The sequence below is a fragment of the Furipterus horrens genome, unplaced genomic scaffold, assembly GCF_987537825.1.
Source record: "Furipterus horrens unplaced genomic scaffold, mFurHor1.1.pri manual_scaffold_10, whole genome shotgun sequence".
NCBI classification, from domain to species: Eukaryota; Metazoa; Chordata; class Mammalia; order Chiroptera; family Furipteridae; genus Furipterus; species Furipterus horrens.
In genome coordinates this window covers 56132961-56153961 of record NW_028327180.1, presented here as the reverse complement: position 1 = coordinate 56153961, position 21001 = coordinate 56132961, and the positions used below count along the sequence as shown (strand labels likewise).

The 21001-nt window shown below is 48.2% G+C and overlaps 1 protein-coding gene and 1 pseudogene across 9 annotated transcripts in view; both read left to right on the top strand.

The window, feature by feature from the left end:
- Nucleotides 1-1113: 1113 nt before the first annotated feature.
- Nucleotides 1114-1802, top strand: LOC150000303 (peptidyl-prolyl cis-trans isomerase A pseudogene; annotated as a pseudogene).
- A 6890-nt stretch (nt 1803-8692) lies between these two features.
- Nucleotides 8693-21001, top strand: part of EVI5L (ecotropic viral integration site 5 like) — a 29714-nt gene continuing 17405 nt past the window's right edge. For 8 of the 9 annotated variants that reach the window (XM_090290341.1, XM_090290339.1, XM_090290335.1 and 5 more), the window contains exons 1-2: nt 8693-8873; nt 19583-19766. In XM_090290341.1, the coding sequence (XP_090146467.1) occupies nt 19615-19766 (152 nt within the window). In that variant the 5' untranslated portion in view covers nt 8693-8873; nt 19583-19614. Of the gene's footprint in view, nt 8874-19582; nt 19767-21001 lie in introns of those variants that run through there. The other variant, XM_090290342.1, reaches the window with a different exon arrangement.

Below are 21001 nucleotides of genomic sequence, written 5' to 3'. Positions count from 1 at the left end.
CTCCAGGAAGCCTTTTTTCCTAAACTTGTTGGGCTGCACAGACTTTGTCACATTCTGTAAGCTTTGACTTGGCAGCAGGAGGTTTCCCCCAAAGATCTGCCCAAGGTCAGACTCCACTTACCCCCCCAATTTTCTTAGGTAAGTGCCATATGCTACTTTAGAGGCATGTCTCTCCTTTGAAATGTGGGTCAGGCTGGACTGGCCACTCAGAAACTTGCTCACAATAGAATTCCAGAACCTCAGCTAATATCAACAGGCCAGAAGGAGACCCCCACGGGCTGAGGGCAGGAACTAATAATCAGGCAACCTGGCCCTGACCAGTATGCCTCAGTTGGTTGGGTGCCCTCCCACAAAGCAAAAGGTCACCGGTTCGATTTCAGTCAGGGTACGTGCCAGTTGGGGTGCACAGCCAACTGATGTTTCTCTCTCACGTTGATTTTCTCTCCCTCTCTTTCTCCCTCCCTTCCCCTCTCTAAAAATAAATAAAATCTTTTTAAAAATAATCAGGTAGCCTGTTGGGTTTCTTGCCAGATTGGACAGTGCCACCTAAGAGCTCAAGGTGGCTACAACACAGGTTTAAAGAAGAGCATACCTTTCTGCCTTCCTGCCTTTGCACTGGCTAGACCCTCTGCCTGGCATCCTGCCCTTTTCACATGGCTCCAACATTTCACATGATCTTTAGAGTGATATCATGGTCTTCTGGATTTGTTCATTTTCCTCACCTTGAGCCTTAGCGCCCCCCTAGTCACTGTTGCCCTCAAGCACCCCAGGAAGGGGAGCATGCCCAGAGCACTGCCCTACTCATGGGTCAGTTGTTGTTTCAGCCCCGAATGCTCCATTCCTCATGCTGCAGGTGAGCTGTGTCTCATGGCTTGGAACAAGGAGACTTCCAGGAACATAGGTATGCTTCTCTCATCTTTGGGGGAAACCTCCTCAATTCTCTAGGTGTCACCAAACGTCTCAGAAAAGGGTTGTCCTCATTCCTGCCTTCACCTCCTCCCTCTTCCCCTTTCTTGGCTGTTCCATCTCCCACCACTCTCCAAAAATAACCAATGGGCCTTGCAGACGCCACTGCCACCACCGCCGCCACCCCGGATATTCCTGCATCCAGCCATGGTCAACCCCACCGTGTTCTTCGACATCGTTGCCGACGGCAAGCCCTTGGGCCGCGTCTCCTTCGAGCTGTTTGCAGACAAAGTCCCAAAGACGGCAGAAAACTTTTGTGTTCTGAGCACCAGGGAGAAAGGATTTGGTTATAAAGGTTCCTACTTTCACAGAATTATTCTGGGATTTATGTGCCAGGGTGGGGACTTCACACACCACAATGGCACAGGCAGCAAGTCCATCTACGGGGAGAAATTCAATAATGAGAATTTCATCCTGAAGCACACAGGTCCTGGCATCTTGTCCATGGCGAATGCTGGACCCAACACAAACGGTTCCCAGTTCTTCATCTGCACGGCCAAGACTGAGTGGCTGGGTGGCAAGCATGTGGTCTTCGGCCAGGTGAAAGACGGCATGGGTGTTGTGACAGCCATGGAGCGCTATGGGCCCAGGAATGGCAAGACCAGCAAGAAGATTACCATTACTGACTGTGGACAACTCTAATACATTTGATGTGGGTTTTATCTTAACCACCAGACCATTCCTTCTGTAGCTCAGGAGAGCACCCCTTCACCCCTCTCTGCTTGGAATGTTCTGTAATCTTCGTGCTCTCGCCGCAGTTCATTGGGTTCCATATTTTCCTTACCCCTTCCAAGTCTAGCTGGGTTGCAGAGTTAAGTTTATGATTATGAAATAAAAACTAAACAACAACAAAAAATAATGACCAATGACAGTATCTACCTTCTCCCTGAGAAAACCATTTCATTTTTGTCTTGGTCCTACCCATGATAGGGGAGGCCACTCCCTCCTTCCTGCTTGAATCCCACTCTCATCTAGGACTCTTCCTACCTTCCAGGCTGCTCCTGCTCCACCTCTTTCACAGGCTCTTCTTTTGCCTGACAGCTAACATCATGTTCCTTTTCTTTTTTTTTTTTTTTTTTGGTATGTTTTATCAATTATGCTGTTACAGTTGTCTCAATTTCTTTTCCCCTTGCTCCCCGCAGCCCAGTACATCATGTTTCTTTAAAAACAAAAACAAAGTCAGAAGACTCACACTTTCCAATTTCAAGAATTAATACAAAGCTACAGTAAGCAAAACAGAGTGGTCCTGGCATAAGGATAGATGTTTAACCAATGGAATAGAAATAAACCCATACATCTATCACCAGTTCATTTTTTACAATGGTACCAAGTCTATTCAATGGGGGAAGAGGGGTATAGTGCCTTCAACAAATGGGGCTGAGACAACTGGATTTCCACATGCAAAAGAATGAGATTGGACCCCTATCTCACACCATATATAAGAAATAACTGAAAATGGATCAACAATCTAAATAAAAGAGCTATAACCATAAAACTAGTAGTAAAAAACATAGGGGTAAATCTATGACAATGGATTTAAAAATAGATTTTTAGATATAGAATCAAAAGCACAGGTTACAAAAAAATAGATTAATTGAACTTCAACAAAATGTAAAAGCTTTGTTTATGAAAGGATGTTACCAAAGAAGTGAAAAGACAGCCTACTGACTGGGACAAAATATTTTCTAATTATATAATTGATAAGGATTTAGAATCCAGAATATATAAAGAACTCCTGTACTCAGCAACAACAAAAGTACATACAACTTAGTTTAAAAATGGGCAAAAGACTTGAACAGACATTCTGCAAAGATGATATATGAATGGCCAATAAGCAAATGAAAAGATGCTCAACATTATCAATCATTGGGTAAATGCATATCAAAATCACAATGCAATAACACTTCACACCTTCTAGAATAGCTATAATTCTTTTTTAATTAACAAGATCAGTGACAATGTAGAGAAATCGGAACCCTTGTGCATTGTCAGGGGGAATGTAAAATGGTACAGCCACTGCAGAATATAGTATGAAAATTTCTCAAAAAGCTAAACAAAGAATTGCCATAGGATCCAGCAATTCCACTCCTAGGTGTATGTCAAAAGAATTGAAAGCAGGTACTCAAACAGTACTTGTGTACACATGTTCACAGCAGTATAATTCACAATTGCTAAAAGGTGGGAAAAACCCAAGTGTCCATCAACAGAGGAGTGAAGAAGAAAACAAACAAAAATACATTCAATGGAGTATTATTCAGTTATAAAAACGAATTTGTTGCTACAAGCATGAATGAATCTTGAGGACATTATGCTCAGTGAAATAAGCTGGACACAAAATGACAAATATTGTGTGATTCCACTTACTGTATATGAGGTGTCTAAAATAGGCAAATTCAGAGATGGAAAGTAGAATGGAGGTTATTAGGGGCTGAGTAGAGGGAGCATGGTGAGTTAGTGTTTAATGGAGACAGACTCTACTTGGGGATGATGAAAAAGTTTTGAAAATAGATTGTGATGATTGCACAAAATTATGAATATAATTAATGCCCCTGAATTGTACATTTAAAATGTCAAGTGTTATGTTATATATATTTTACCACAATTTTTAAAAATTTTAAGTATATTTTATTGATTATGTTGTTACAGTAGTTCCAATTTTTTCCCCTTTACTCCCTTCTGCGAAGTACCCCCCACCCCTCCAGCAATCCCACCCCCCTTAGTTCATGTCCATGGATCGTGCATGTAAGTTCTTTGGCTTCACCCTTTCCTATATAATTCTTAACTTCCCCCTGTCTATTTTGTACCAACTGATTATGCTTCTTAACCCCTGCACCACTTCCCCATTTCTCCCCCTTCCCCTCCCCACTGATAACCCTCCAAATGACCCTCATACCTATGATTCTGTTCTTATTGTGGTTTGCTTGGTTGGATTTTGTTTTTATTTCTTAGATTCAGTTGTTGATAGCTGTGTTTGTAGTCATTTTAATGTTCATAGTTTTGATCTTCTTTTTCTTAAATAAGTCCCTTTGACATTTCATGTAATAATGGCTTGGCGATGATGAACTCCTTTAGCTGTACCTTGTCTGGGAAGCACTTTATCTGCCCTTCCATTCTAAATGATAGCTTTGCTGAATAGAGTAATCTTGGTTGTAGGATCCTTGCTTTTCATCACTTTGAATACTTCTTGCCAGTCCCTTCTTGCCTGAAAAGTTTCTTTTAGAAATCAGCTGATAGTCTTATAGGCACCCTTTTGTAGGTAAATCTCTACTTTTCTCTTGCTGCTTTTAAGATTCTCTCTTTATCTTGAACTTTTGGCATTTTAATGATGATATGTCTTGGTGTGCTCCTCTTGGTGTGGTCTAGCTTGTTTGGGACTCTCTGTACATCCTGGACTTGTGTGTCTATTTCCTTCACCAAATTTGGTAAGTTTTTCTTCATTATTTTTTCACATAAGCTTTCAATTTCTTGCTCTTCCTTTTCTCCTTACGGCACTCCTATGATTCAGAGGTTGGCACGTTTAAAGTTGTCCCAGAGGTTCCTAAGCCTCTCCTCATTTTTTTTCAATTCTTGTTTCCTCATTCCATACTAGTTGACTATTTTTTTCTTCCTTATGTTCCAAACCCTGGATTTGAACCCCAGTTTCCTTCCCTTCACCATTGGTTTTGTGTGGATTGTCCTTTGTTTTATTTGGCATAGTCTTCACTTCTTCCCTTATGCATTTGCCATACTTAAGCATATCTGTCGGGCCTGTGAGCATATTTATCACCAGTGTTTTGAACTCTATGTCTGTTAGATTGGCTATCTCCTCGTCACTTAGTTCTCCCACTGGAACCTTGATCCATTCGCTCTTTTTGGGCCATACTTCTGTCTGCTCATCTTGACAGGCTCCTGTGTTTGTCTGCTTCTGTGTCTCAGGTAGAGCTGTCACACCTGTTATGTTGTAAGGGGCAGAGCCTTAGGTATTTGTCAGTACGGGTTGACCCGTTTCACCACGTTGTGGTGCTGTATGTGAGGGAGAGGTCATAGAGGGAACAGTGCCGCTTGCTCAGCACTCGCCCCCTTTCTAGGCACTTCTCCTACTTTTGTATGGGACTGGTGCCTCTTTATCTGTTGTGATGGCCATCGTTTCCAGAGTGGGTAGATTTGGGGATGTACTAGGACCGTGGGGGCCTTTTAAACAAGCAGACTCTACTGAGAGCCCAGAAGTTTCTTCCTCCACCCCAACCCAAACTGGTTCACAGTCAGAAACAATTAGACTTTATTTTCCCTGGCGCTGGGATTGTGAGCAGTGTGGTCTGGTCTGGTGCTGAGAATGCTCCGCAGGTGTCCCTCCCTACTTTTTAAAATGTGTAACTGCACTTTCTGCTGGCCTACTGCTGCCACCGCTGCTGCCACCACTGCTGCCACCACCACACCACATCCTCTCCACCCTGGCTCCACCTCTCCTACCTGTCTGGATGAGTATTTCTTCTTTATCTTTGTTTGTTGGACTTCCATACAGCTTGATTTTCTGGAACTTCTGGTTGTCTCTAGTTTTGAGGTCGTTGTATTCCTCCTAGTTGTGGAGGGAGATGCAGCATGTCTGGCTAGGCCTCCATCTTGGCCAGAAGTCCCTTAAATGTTTTTAAAGCCAAAGCTGCAATGCCTCTTACGGTCTATGCTCAGAATTTCAGAACTAGCCCAGCAATAGCTCTGATGCATTTCGTTGGTCAGAACAAGTGAGAAAGCCAGCTCAGAGTCAAGTGATAGGGAAACAGACTTTGTCTTTTCATTGGAGGAGAGCCACAAATATTATTGACTCCTTTGCTCTCTATGACACAAGTATGAGGTCTAGGCTCACATTAACCAATACTCACAATAAATAAATTTTGAGTTCAAAATCTAATCCAGGAAAAAATTTTCAATTGTGCTAAAATTTGTTGTGGCTAAATACTGAGAGAGGAAAAGTCTGTTAATATATTTAAAGATGCAAAACTTGACTCCAAAGAAATGACAGCCACACACACACACACACACAATAATCATAGTAATAGAATCAGCAGTTGGTAAAAACTGGACTAAAAGAGCCTGATTGATGAGTCAAATGTTTACTGCAAAAATCACACAGAAAAAAAAAATGTCCCTGATGAAAATGATTTCAGTCAAGTGAAAATGAACTTTGAGAAAAATTTGGGAATAGTTTAACTGCACTGAATAGAAAAGTGAACCATAAATCTAATTGGTTACATGCAGTTTTTGATTCAAAAGTCTTTTCTAACAAAAATTTGCTGGATATATTCTCCCTCTGTGCTTATAAAAATGGAATCAAAGTATTCCCAGAATAAAACCATCCTTCGTGTGAAAATCGCAGTTTAAGAATGAGAGGGTCAAATGTCCTGTGCATCTTTCTGGTGTCTGATTTATTCCCCAGACACCAGGTGTCCCTATCTCCCTAGCAAGGCCCCAGAAACAAACTGGTTATGACCTCTTTCTGGGGAGCCCTGGACCCCACCCAGGCTTATACCTCTGCAATTCCCTCTGATTCCCACATCCAGGTTTTTCTGTTCCTCTGAAATTGTGGCTCACACCAAAATGTTCTTTCCTGGGAGAGAACCTCTGGAAACAAGGGCAAACCCAAGACTTATGCATTTATGATGGCTCCTCAGTCCTCAGGGGTTGTCCCTTGCTAGTTACTTGGCCCTCACCACATCCTGATGTCACCCTTGCCCTCCTGACACAAGAGCCTGCATCCCATCTCCAACCATGTCCATGGGGATCTCCAACTCCCTCCTAGGCCCACCCAGAAATCAGAGGACAATATCCATAAATTAATTTCAGCTTCAAACTCAGCAATTCTAAAGTCATCTGTAACTTTGTTAGGACTATGTCAACACATAAATTGATTTTTAAACACTTCAATATTTTTTAAAGATTTTATTTACTTATTTTTAGAGAGAAGGGATGGAAGGGAGAAACAAAGGGAGAGAACTATCGATGTGTGATAGAAATATTGATTGGTTCCCTCCCACACACCCCCAACCAGGGACCTTCCCTGCCCTGACCAGAATGCAACTGGTGACCTTTCAGTTTGACAGATGATGTTCAACCCACTGAGGCACACCGGTCAGGGCCATAGCTGACATTCAAAGGAGGGACGTAAAGATCTGTTCTTTCAAGGGAGAAAGAAAGGGAAAAAGGAAGGAAGGAAGGAGGGATAGAAGGAATGAAGGAAGGAAGGGAGGGAGGGAAGAAAAGAAAAATGAGGAGGAGGGCTTGAAGAAGACAGAATGCATTATATTTATTTTTACCACCCAAGTGTTTTGAAATACATTTTGAGATTTTTCTCAACAGTTCCAGAATTTTCATAGCTACAATGTAGATAAAGAGAGAGGGAGACAGAGAAGACATAGAGGCAGAGGGAGAGTAGAGACAGTAGAGAGTGTAGACTGGGACAGAGTGTAGAATGGCAGAGGTAGATGGACAGGGACAGGGAGCAAAGGGATGTAAGGCATTGCTCCCCAAACCAGACAGAACTCCCCACTATTTAGAAGGTTGAGAGTTAGACCTTTGAAGGTCCTGGAATGTCCATTCTGGGTTCCAGCCCTCCTGTTCCCAAACTTCAGTCCCCATTCTGAATTTATGATGTCACCCTCTTGTAACAGAGTCCTTCCTTGCCCCGCCCCTGCAGGACCCATCCCTGCATTTTGGGATGGGTACATGTCGTTTCTGTTAAGTCTTGCAGGCTGTCAGTCACTGTCCCTACATGTCCTCCCCAGCTTGAGTGGCCCCACATCCCTTCCCTGTTAAAGAGTCTTGGCCCCACCATTCATTTAATTATTCATTCACCAAAGACCTATAAGCAGTTCCCACGTGCCGGGCCCCTGCTCAACAATGCTGAGACCCACCACAGCCATCAGGGGTGGGGGATGGGAGGGCCATGTAAGCAGTGATAACACAGCCAGATCAGAGCTTTGATGGAGTAACATAAGGCACTATGAGCCTCAGAGAAGACACTTAACCTGGCCCAGATAGACTAGGGCAGGGGGCCAGCCAGAGTCTCCGGTGTGATCCCCACCTGCAATAGCCCTGTCTCAGCACAGAGCGGGGCTGAAAGAAGACACATCCCTCACCTCCGCTTCAGATTTAGGGATTTCTGGCAACTCCGGTTCTCAGACCTGATTCATTAGCTAGTTCCTTATCTGGACCCGCCCACCGCTGTCTAGGCCCCGTCTCTAAGCCCCGCCCCTATGTCATTCTCTAGGTTTCAAGCCCACCGCACCCCAGTCTCACAATCCCATTGACCACAGAGTGTTACATCACCGTCCTCCCTCAGTTGTCAGTCCTCTTTATAGAGTCCCAACAGCTGCCATGGCTTGATTTGAGCGGCAGATGATAATTAACGTCTCAGGATGTCTTGTTATTGGGCAGAAAGCCCGGCTCTGGGCGGGCTTAGTGCTAAACGCTTGCTGCCTCAGCCTTCTCCCAAGGACACACCCCATCTTTCCTTGTTATTGGCCTCGCCAGGTGTTGACCAACAGGGTTCCCTATTCCTATAGGTAAAAGCACCCGTCCTTCACTGCTTTCCTAATTTCAATTCGCTTCTCTCTTCAGAGGCGGCAACCTTCTGGCCGTAGCCAGAACCCTGCTCGTGGAGTGGCCACGGATTGGCCAAATATCCCGTCACTCCTGAAAGATGGGCGTGGCCATCGTAACTAGGGGCGGTGAATTGGCTGACTGGGCCTCGGAGGCGGGGCAGAGGCTCCTGTCAGCCGGTGAAATGGCAGCGGCGGAGCCGGCAGCCGCAGCGGTCCCGGGGGGCGGCTGAGGGGGCCGGGCCCGTGCTGCGGTGCTAGCGGCGCGGCGGGGATCCAGCGGTGCAGCCCGGGACTACAAGGCTCGGCAGGACGATGGCGGCGCGCTCAGCGCAGGTAGGGAGGCGGCGTGGGCTGGGCCTCCCGGGTGCCTTCTCAGGCCGGCACCTCCGCGCTGCGGCCCGAGGGAGCCGGGCAAGACCGAGAGTCGGGCCGCTTTGCCCCGGAACCCGCGCTGGGAGCCCTCTGCACTCCCACCACGGACCCTGGCCGTCAGCCTCGGGTTCCGACCTCCGCCCATCCTTGTTCCTGAGGCCTCCCGACTTCTCAGGGCCCTTGCCCAGACCCTCCTGATCGTCCCCCCATCCCCACCCCTACCCCGTCCCTCCTGGGGAGTCCCTTCAGGCCCTGGACCTTCGCCCACCTTCTTCACTGACCCTTAGGACCCCTTCAGGACCTCCCTCAGCCCCCACCCCGCAGACCTGCCCCCACAGGCCCAGGACAACAGCACCCCTCCGGATCCCTTAGGATCCCTCCCATCTGCAAGACCCTTGCCGCCACGTCCCTCCTCTCATTTCCCAACCTGTCCTGGCCTACGCCCGCCCCCACCCCCAAGGACACCATCCTCAAGGTTCTCCCTGCCCCTCCCTTCTGAACCTGCAGGACCTCCGCCTAGCCTCTGTAACTCAGGATTCCTGTCCACAGGCCTCGCCTCAGAACCCCCAGAACCCCTGGAAACCATTCCTGGGGTTCTCCCAGCGCACTCCAGTAGCTTCGCACACACCCCTGACCCCGCTTCCTGGAAGTCCACACTCACGTCTTGCTCAGAACTACCCTACAATTGTTAGGAGCCCCCTGCCCCATCCACGCACACCTGAGAGCCAGCAGTTGGAACCTCTCTCTCTCTCTCTCTGTCTCTTACAGAGGTCCTCAGCACCCCTTCTTGGACCTTAACGTCCCAGGTCCTCCTAGAGTCCCCAGTGCTCCCAGCTCTGGCTGAGACTCGGGTGCAGGCTGCCCAGCCACAGCAACCTCCCTGAACCAGCACCCCCACTGGGACCCTGGAGGTGGCTCGGAATTTCCCAGTACTCTGTGGACACCTGCTGCAGGCCTCTTCCCCTTTATACATCTTTCCCTGCTTTGTCCTTCTTCCAAGGGAAGGACACTCACCCTCTCCCCTACACCTAAGTCCCCCTAAAAGAATCCTGCCTGCCCCCTGATTTATGCCGCCCCTGGAGGGGAGGGGCATTCAGACTGCTCCTGGCCCTGGTCCTGTAGGCCAACCAGACTGGTAGTACCAGCATGCTGACCCTGTCACACCCACTGGCCTCAGACAGCAGGGCCAGTGCTGCTGTCCAGGGGCAGCCCCTGACAGTCCATGGGAGTTCTTTCACCCACAACCAGTATGTCATGTCAAAATGAAACAACTTCCTCCTCTCCTGGCATTTGGGACCCTGGGGGGCTGGGTTCGGGCCCGCCAAAAGCAGACAGCTCTTTGTTAAGGGATACTTTCAGCAGGGAGAAAGTGGGCTGGTTTTTCCCTCAGCTGGGCTGTGATGGAGCTAGAGGACTTGTGTCCAAGTCTTTCTGGGTTGTGTTGACGCTTCCTGCACCCCCTGCCACCCCACCATCTTCGCCGTTGGGTCCAACCTGTGGGTTCCCCTGAGCTTCTGTGGCTGACTGCTGGTGGTTTGGAAGGAACTGCAGGTGGCTTGGCCCTGGCACAGGAATGAGGTGAGACAGAGAGGAGAGCAGATTACGGAACTGGCAAGCTGGGATGGCCAGTCTGCAGGGAGTGAGGAGGAGCCCCAGGAACCCCCATGCGGATTCCGGATCAGCCCAGCCCCAGCACTGCCTGTCTGGGCTCCTTTGAGCCACGTAAGCATCCCTAGAAAAATCCCAGGTGACCAGGACCAGGTTTCTTTGTGGATATTTACCAGTGGATTCTGGATGGCCTGGAAAAAAGCACATCTTGGCTTGGGGCCTCAACTTCTCCATCTGTAAAATGGGGGGGGGACGACGACAAGTTCTTAGAAGAGTAGTTTGTGCTACAGGGGAGCCAGTGAGGTTAGGATGTGGCTTTGAATATCCCCTGAGCTCCATGTAGAAGGGGCCAGTGGAGTCCAGGAAGGCAGTCACCCATCTAAGGGTGCTAGAAGAATCACTAGCCACCCTGGACCCCTGGTTGTAATTAATTGATACATCACTAGAGAATGACCGTCTCTCTGTGGCCAAGCTGCCCCACAGGAAACTGTCTTGAATCAGGGATGAGAGATGGTTTATTGTGTTGGGAGACAGAGGGCAGTAGGGGACCTGCTTGCTGGCAGTGCCCACCCCTACTCCCCTAATGGACCTCTGACACTAGGTAGGGAGAGGTTTATTCTGCCCACTTGCTGAAGGGAGAAAGTGAATGAATAGACTGTTGAAGGTCATGAGGCAACAAGAAACATACCCTACAGCCTCCTCAGGGTGGGACCTTATGTGGGGGCACTAGGGTCAGAGGGCTCCCCAGGAAAGACCATGAACTCCTTAGGAAAACACAAGAAGACTCCCCTGGAGGGTTTGTGAACAGTATTGATGCATTTTTACCCTAGACTGGGGAACACGTCTATGTCTTCATGTATGTGCAGAGGCCAAGGGGGAACATGATCTCAATTTCCTCGTGCAGAATATAGATGCTAATTGTTCTGGGGGAAGCCCCACACCAGGAATTGAGTTAGGTACTGGGGTCCAAAAGAATGTCAAAGGTGGTACTGCTCTGCATGTAAGGACCCTCTCTACATCATGAGATGAGCTGGAACTAGTAGTACACACTGATCAGGCCTAGGCCACATGCTAGGCCCTGTGCCAAGCACCATTTGCATAGTAACTCACTTAATCCTCCAGACAACCTGGAGGTACTGGGATTCCAGCACCATGCCCTTACCTCCTGTGTGGAGGCATGAGACAGAATCATGTACGGCATGCTGCTGCAGGAACACAGGAAAGTGTCCTGTGCATTTCTGGGGTGTCAGGGAAGGCGGAGCAGGGATGATGGATGTACAGAGCATTCCCAGCAGCCAGAGTGCTTGGACAGAGAGGCCCAGTAAGCAGGAGCAAGCGTGGTACTTTCAGGGAAGCGTGCCTTGTTTGGTGGGCCTCATCCTACAAGCCTTCATGTTTCAAAGACGATTCACAGGGCACAAACCATGGACACTCCCTGGTCGTAGCCATCCATAGCTGGAAGTACTCAGAAAGGCAGCAAACCCCGCCATCCAGGGAGCTCTGCAGCAGATGTGCTCTAGAAGCCAAATGTAAGCAGTGGAAGGAAGGAGAACTAACCCACTGGAGCTAGGAAGAGATTGACTCACTAGACGTTTCTTCCACTTCTCAGTGCACTGGATGTGCTTGTGAGATTCTTTTATTGGGTCTGTTTCCCACACCAGCCTGTGAGTCCCACGAGGGCAAGGTGCATAGCTGCTCACGGTTGAAACCCAGGCAGGTCTAGGGCACATAGGAGATGCTCGGTAAATGCTTGCTTGGTTATAGAAGCTGGCAGTCTTCTCCACTCATTAGCTTTTGAAAAAAGTCATGGAGCTCTTCCGCAGAAAGAGGTCCATCCATCAGCCTTGGAGAGCTTCCAAAAGAAGGGCAGATGCCCCTTACCCCTGCCCCACACCAGTGAGCCTTTGTAGCAGGAATACCATCTTGGCCTTGAAGAGCTGAGAACCTTCACAAGATGGTGCTTATTTTATTCACCTGTCTCTGGAAGGCTTATGAGGACTTTACATTTTTTCCTTTGTTATTTTCAGGGACCCTAGATATAAAGAAATGAGAGATTTGCTAGGAATGAGCCTGTTTTGGTGACAAAAAGTAAGCTGGTGACAATACAATAATTTTTTTTTTTGTTTTTTTAGCTCAGAAGGGACTCCACAGGTTGGAATGGTCCACCTCTCAGATTTTAGCCTGAAAGTATTTGCTGCTGTTGCAATTGTTGTCAGTAATGATGATTATAGTTTTACTGAGTTTACTGTTTAAACAGGGCCACCACATAAGGGTTGGGCCTACTGAAGAAGGGAGGTTTGTTTATTGATTCCACAAATATTGGGTGCCTGATGGTACAGTAGATGCTTCAGTCCAGTAGTGGGCTGGACAGACCCTGCTTTCATGGAACTTTATACCCAGCAGGGAATAAATATCATGGGCCAGCTCCTGTCTCAGTCACTTGACTGGTTTTTGCTTAGGTATTCCAACAAAACCTGTGAGGCAACCCTGGCCAGGTAGCTCAGCTGGTTAGAGCATCGTCCCAACACACCAAGGTTGCGGGTTCAGTCTCTGTCAGGACACATACAGGAATCAAGCAGTGAGTGCATTAAAAAGTGGAACAACAAAGCAATGTTTCCCTCTTTCACTCAAATCAATTTTTAAAAGTTTTTTAAAACCTGTGAAGTAGTTGCTATTAGATCTGTTTCCAGATGAAGAAACTGAGGCAAAGTGCATCATACCCAAGATCACAGAAAGTGGTAGAGGAAGGATTTGAACCCAAGCTGCTGGCTCTGAAGTTTTCACAGGAAGCCAGGAAATCTGGATCCATTAGCCACACAAACAGCCATGATACATGGATGTGGAAACACCCAGAATAACATGGAGGAGCAGCTAGCACTGGGGACAAGAAGAAGGCAGGTAGTGACCTCTGAATTCTACCTGCTGTACTGGTTACCCAAGGGGCAGCTGGCCCATCAGTTGCCTACTCCTTGCCAAATAAAAGCCATTTTCCCCAGAGTTGGAGCCAGGCAGAGCCATGGTGGTCTGCTGGGTAAATGGGGCCAGCTAGCATCTTTCAAGGCTTCAGACTCGGAAATGATTCTGTGTCCCTGTAATCATTGGGGGGGGGGGCATATCAGAAGCCAGGGGGAGGGCAGGAGGGAGCCAGAATTAAAGGAAACTTTGGAGCCTTTGTTGCTGCCTCTGAAAATACCAAGCTCAAAGATGGCACTCACTCGCTCTCCCTGTTAAAAATAATGACTGCCCACTGCACTCAGTGCCTCACATATATTATTTCTAAAGTAAAAGAGTGCACAGAGAGTGGCAGCACGGCGGATCATTGTAAGGCAAAGGTTCAGGAGTCAGGAAACCAAGTTTGAATTTTTCTTCCCCTATAACCTAGTTGAGGAATCCTTTGAATGACCTTCTGCTGAAGGTAACACCTTTCATGTGTTAGAGCTGTCTTCACTTGTATAGAATCGCTTTTTTATCTTTAAAATAGACTTTAGTTTTTAGAACAGTTTTAGATTTACAGAAAAATTGAAAAGACAGTACAGAGTTCCCGCAGACCCCACAACCAGTAACCTCCAGATTAGCCTGGTACCTTTGTTATAATTAATGAGTCAACATTGATACATTATCATTAACTACAGCCCACACTTTCTTCATATCTCTTTAGTTTTTCCCTAATGTCATTTTTCTGTTCCAGGACCCCATCCTGGATCCCACGTGATTTTTCATCATCACATCTGCTTAGGCTCCTCTAGGCTGGAACAGTTTCTCAGAATTTCTTTGTTTTTGATGACCTTGACAGTTTTGAAGAGAACTAGTCAGGAATTTTCTAAAATGTCCCCTAATCTAGATTTATCACACATTTTTCTCATAGTTAAACTGGGGTGATGTGTTTTGGGGAGTAAGAAACGGGGGTGAAAGTGTCCTCATCCTATCAAGGGCACATGCTCTCAACATGACTTATTACTGCTGATATTGACCTTGATCACCTGGCTGAGCAGCACAGAAATTTTTGTCTTTATTTATTCAGCAGATGTTTACTGAGCATCTAAGTAAATGCCAGATGCTGCATAATGGCCTTGGAGTAGAAATTGAGAAAATGGACCCTTGCACTCAGAATGTTCGTGACCCAGTAGAGCAGGCAGGCATGTGCAGAAGTATATAACTGCCAGAGAATAAAACTTGGGCTGGGGTATAGGGAGTAGGTATTTTCAGAGAGAAAGGGGAGAGAAGTGAGCCAAGACACTGGAGGCAGGGTGTTGACAGGAAAGATTTCACAGAAAAAAAACTCAGAACTAAGTCTTGAAGAATGTCCTTCCAGCCAGAGGGAATGTGCAAAGACAGGCAAGAAGAAGGAGGCGCTCCTGGTGAGCTGAGTGTGGAGGGACCAGGATGCGAGAGGAGGTGAGGCTGGCCAGGCTATGCACACGGTGCAAAAATGTTTGAGCTCCTTGTCACAGTAGGGAGTGGCCGAAGGGTTTGGAGCAAGCACCAGGAGGGTAGTACCAGGACTAACCTGAGCCAGTAGATGGCAGCATCATGGACCCAGGTAGGCCCACCTGCAGCAGGAAGAGGGGCTGGCTTTAGTCAGGAGAGAGTTGACTTGGAGAAATGTCTCCCCACTGAGGGCAATGGGGGTTTTCCTGAATGCAAGCCCAATAGGGTTCCTGCCTTTTCCCACAAAGCCTTGTGGGGTTATGGCCCCCACAGAACTGCCTTGTAACTCACTTCTGGAGTTGCAGCCACCCCTTCCCACTGCTTCTGTACCAGGATCCTCTACCAGCCCACCCCATGCCTTACCTTCTCTTAATTGAGGTACTGTATATATAATTCACATAACATGAAATTCACTCTTTTAAAGTAAACAATTTGAATGGATCTTAGTATATTCACAAAGCTGTGCAACCACCACCATTGTCTAATTCCAGAACACTTCATTACCCCAAAAAGAAATCCTGTAAGCAGTTTCTCACCCAATTCCTTCCACCCCCAGGCTTCTGGACATTTCATATAAATGGAATCATGTCATTTGTGGTCTATTGTGTCTGTCTTCTTTCATTCTGTATCATGTCTTCAAGGTTCACCCATGTTGTAGAACATATCAGCGCTTCCTTCCTTTTAATGGCAGAATGATATCCCATGATATGGATGGACCACATTTTGTGTATCCATTTTTCCATTGATAGACATTTGGGTTGTTTCCACTTGTGGCCTATTGTGAATAATGCTGCTGTGGACAGTCGTGTACAAGTTTTCATGTGGATGTGTGTCTTCCATTCTCTTGGGTAGACACCTACGGGTAGAATTGCTGGGTTATATGGTAACTCTTGTTGAACTTTTTGAGGAACTGCCAGACTATTTTCCACTCTACCTTCATTTTATTCCAAGCATTTGACCATTTGTTGGTCTCTTCCCCTGTAAGCTCTGGGTGAGCAGGAGCTGTCTCTCTGCCCACAAGCCTTCAGTCCTCAGCCTGGTACCTAGCACCTGGTAGGCACCCAGTAAATACTGGTGGGGTGGGGGCAGGTTGATTCAATTCCTCAAATATTTCTCAACTCAGATTGTACCAGGTTCAGTGGGGGACACTGCAGTAGCAGAGATCCAGACAATGACGATCCCTGCCCTGGCCAGGGGTCTGATGGAGATGTTTGGGAGCCAGCTGGCGATCTTAGCTGGTGCTCAAGAGGAAAGAAAAGCTGAGAGTGGAGGTGTCACAATTACTGACATGTATTCAGTCATTTAAGCTGTGAGAGTGAAATCACCAAGGGCATGAAGGGACGAGGGCAAAGGCAGAGCCAACAGAAACAGGCACCATGCGGGAAGTTGAGAAGCCCTGGGCAGAGAAGCAAGAGACCCAGTAGCCTGGCCTCTCAGAAACTAGATGGGAGGGGACTTCAAGCAGGAGGCATGACTGCCAGGGTCCGATGCCCCTGAGGAGGGGAGAAAGAGGCGGGAGATGTCCAAAGTCCGGACTTTGCCCACACTCCCTGCCCCAGCTCACCAGCAGTCTCTTTCCACCCTCTTTCTTGGCTCAGCTTTGCCACCTTATTGGGGCAAAGTGGGTGGTGGTGCCAGCAGAAGCAGGGTTAGATAGCCCACTGCCTGCCCTGCAGGAGCCAGGATTCCTCCTTCAGGTGGCTGAGGTAGAGCAGAGGCAAAGGGCTTTGAAGATGGGGATGTTGAGAGGCTGGGATCCCAGACATAGAGGGGGCCTGTGTATGGATTTTAGAGGCATGGCTCCTCAGCCCTAGAGGAGACCTGCCTGTCTCTGCATCTCTGTGCCCGTCCAGCAAGGAAGGGATGGCTGAGTGCCCTGTGGAGCTGTTGTCTCGTCATCTCATTCCACTCCGTTTCCCATGCCTAGAACAGCACCTGGCCCTTGGTAAGTGCCAGGGAAGAAATGGTTGTGCCAGTAAGAGCCATGGCACTCTGGAGAGAGAAGTGGGGCTGTCCACAAAGTTTGGCTGGCAGCAAGCCAGCATCTATCCCAATCTACTTGATTCCAAGACTGGCGAGGTCTTGTCAGTGCAGAAAGTATGCATGTGTGTGCATGCAAGAGTGTGCATGGGTGTGAGATGGTATGTACATGTGAATGTCTGTGAGTGTGTGTCTGAGTGTGTGTGCATTCATCAGGAGATGGCTTCCAGGGCAAAGCAGTGTTTAGAGAGTGTGGAGATGAGTCAAGAGAAAGTTCCTGAGAGATCAGAAGTTCCTGCCTCTCATGCTGCAAATTTCAGCCCTGTGTACTGAATCACTTTTACCTCATGAAATACACATTACTATGTAATAAATAGCTGAACACACTCTGTTTAATGGATGGCTCCTGTTTTTTTGTTGTTGTTTCTATCAGAAACTCAGCCCTGAACCATTTTCTCATGCTCTTAGTGGAGGGGATGGACCAATGTGCTCTGAGGCTGGGATTCCCCTGGTCTCAGCAAGGATAGAGTGGTTCCAGGTCATGACTCTGGCCACGTCTAATCTCCTTCCCTGAGTCCCCAAATCCAGCTGTGTTTCTGAGGTGCCAATCCTCACTTCCACCACCTCTTCCCCATCTCTTAGCTCAGAAACTGGGAAACCCATGCGACCTTCCCAACCCTATCCTGCCCAGAGAAATCCTTCCAGGTCAGCACTTCTTGTCCACAGACTTTTTTACTCTGCAGGAGGCCCTAGAGCAGCCCCCACTGTCCCTCTCTCAGGAATGATTAACTCCTGGCTAGGTGGTGCACATGGCTTGATCTTTGGAGCAGGTTGTCCCTGGCCAGGCAATGACACTGACAGGTCTTCCACTTCTTCCAGGAGCCACCGCTAGAGCCCTCAGCACCCTACAAACTGTGGGAGCCCTCCGGAGCCAGAGACAAAACCCGTGGCCCTGGGGAGGGAGGGTTCTGTACTCCCCACAAGGTGGAAGAAGAATGGCACCCCACCATGACAAGGCAGCGTGAGGGAAGGAAGCTAGAATCAAGGGCATGGCCAGGGTCAAGTCCAGCCAACCCATGAGCCGTTGGGTGTTGGCTCAGGGTTAGGTTCAGGCTGCAGGAAGGTGCCCAGTGACCTGAGGTGACCAGGCAGGTGTGAAGGGGTCTGCTTTCATTCTGTCACTATCCCCCTGCTCCTAGGGGACCAGTTTCTCCCTCTCCAGGGACTGGGCATGGGCCCCTATGTAGCCTGAGCTGTCAGAGCCAGGTCGGATGGGGTCTAAGAGCACATCATGACTCCCGGTACGGAGCATACAAGGGAAGGGGTGGGCATGAAGGAGCTACCCACAGTGGTGGTGGGGAAGCAGGATTCTCTTCCTGCTTCCATGACCCTGGGGATCCCTATCCTTTTAGACCCTTTGCGCTAACCTGGGCTCACCAGAAGCAGCATGACTGAGTGGAAGGAACACCATCCTCAGCTCCTAGCCAACTTCCCTTTCCTAGCTCTTCCTGGCCCCTAGGACCTCCCACAAGGGAATGCCAAACCCTGCAGGTATCCTGCACCAAACGAAGCAGAGCCGCTGAGCCCTGGCTTCTGCCTGGCCCACACCCCTGGCCCTAGGGCAGGTAGCAATGGCTGATGTTTGTGCAGTGACCACTAAGTATCAGGCCCTGTTCTCAAATGTTGCATACAGTGGCATACTCAGTTTTTGCAGTCACCCTCTAAGGTCAGTGGCGACTCAGAGAAGCCAACTGACTGGCTCAAGGCCACTCAGCTGGTTGTGGGGGTGCCACCCTTTAGGCACAGAGCCGTCTGAGTCCAGAGCCTTAGCTGTAGGTGTGGTGCTGAGCTGCCTGTCATGGGAGACAGCTGGCGAAAGGCGAGAGGCCAGTGTCCTTGCAGCCCCATAAGAGGGTGGGGCCAAACCACCCCCAGGAAAAATAGGACCAACACCTGCCTGGCACATGGCAGGCTAAGGTCAGGATACCCATAAGAGCCTGCGGCTCTCACTCTGTGTCGACCAGGGCAGATTCCCAGCACTTGCATGTGTCCCTGGCTTCTCAGCCCAGGAGGAGTCAACTCTTCTGGCAACTGGCAGCACCAGACAGTTAACAGTAGAGAATAATTGCTTCTGGCTATGCCAGCAGCCCACTTTGGTTGATGAGACAGAGAAGGTCAGATGCAGAGGCAGGCTTCCCAGGGCAGGCCACAGTAGGGTACAGGGACCAGGGCTGTCGGGAAGGGCCACCAAAGTAGGGGCTGCTGCACCTGAAGGTCCCAGCAGGGGTCCTGAGTGCCAGGAGCTTTGGCTCAGGCTGTGCTGAAGGCTCAGGCTTGGAGTCGAGCCTTGGCCTTCATGCCCATGAACAGTATGACAGCTTGGGCCCTGTCGTGGTCCTGCTGTCTCTGTCCAGGCATCTGGAGGACACAGACAGGGGTCCCAGTAGTCAGCATCTGTAGTAGAAGGTGCTGGCGCAGCTGTCAGCTGGGCTGCAGTGCTTGGGAACAAGGGGTGCATGGAGCATACAGACTAGAAGTGGGAGCCCAGGGTGAGGAAATATTCATAGGTGGGCAGCAGGCTCAGCTGACCCAGAGCTAGTAGGATGGGGTGGAGACCCAACCCAGTGCTGACCATGTGTGTCTCTGGCCCCCAGACAGAGCTGTGACCTGGCGCCACTTGCAGCTGATGAGCCTGACCACCATGGCAAGCCCCACTCTGAGCCCCGACTCCTCATCCCAGGAGGCTCTGTCAGCCCCCACCTGCTCCCCCACTTCTGACTCTGAGAACCTCAGCCCTGATGAGCTGGAGCTGCTGGCAAAGCTCGAAGAACAGAACCGGTGAGTCAGGGCCTGGGGATGAAGGAGGGGCTGCAGGGTACAGCCTAGGCCCCAAACAAGTTTCTGAGTGTAGCTCTGGGCAAAATAATATTCCCCTCTAGAGGTAATGTGATCCTCCTAACCCTGGATAAGCAGGCAGTTCCCCACTCAGACGAGGAGACCAAGGTTCGAGAGGCCGAGTCCATCTGTGAACCTGGCCCTATCTCTCAAGCCTTTGTTGGACAAAAGAGGTCAACCTCTGACTCTGGAGTCAGGCTTCTCACCCTTTTCCTCTCACCCTCCCCTTGCTTTAAAATGTAGGTTTATTCCCAAAATACTAATTTGAAAGAATATGTGCACCCCTCTGTTCATACCAGCACTATTTACAACAGTCAAGATTTATAAGCAGCCCAAGTGCCCGTCAATAGGCAGATAAAAAAGCTGTGGTACATTTATAATGGAATATTACTAAGCCATTAAAAAGAATGAAATCTTGCCACTTGCAACCACATGGGTGAACCTAGAGGGTATTATGTGAAGTGAAATAAATCAATCAGAAAAAGACAAATACCATATGATTCCATTTATATGTGGAATCTACTGAGCAGTGTAAACAGACAAACAAAACAGAAACAAATGCATAGATATAGAGAACATCTGATGGCTGCCAGAGGGAGGGGGTTTGGGTAACTGGGTGAAAAAGACAAAGGGAGAGAGAAGTACAGATTGATAGTTCCAAACAGTCCCGAGGATGTAAAGTGCAGCACAGGCAATACATACAGTCAATGATATTGTAATAACTCTGTGCAGTGCCAGGTGGGTGCTAGAAATATTGGGGGGAACACTTTCTGAAGTTTATGACTGTCTAATCACTATTCTTTACACCTGAAATTAATATAAAATAATATTGAATGTAAACTGTAATTGAAAAAATAAAAATTTAAGAAAAAAGGAGTCATGCTGGTGCTTAACAGGCACATACTCCTTGAAGCCCTTTAAATCTGCTCTGTCTTTCCTCCTTTGGCATGTAAGTACTTTTAAGTTTTCATAGTGTTGTAGAAGAATGATGATTATATTCATGAGTAGGAATGTTTATTAAATGAAAGGTGACTAAAAATAGTAACAGTTTCTTGATGTGTGCTTAGTGAACCTTTCTAGCTGAACAGAGACAAGAATTGAAAGTACTTTCAAATCATAGTTGTTGAGCTTTTGACGTGAACCTGTTATATGACTTGTCCTTTTCCATAAACGATGTC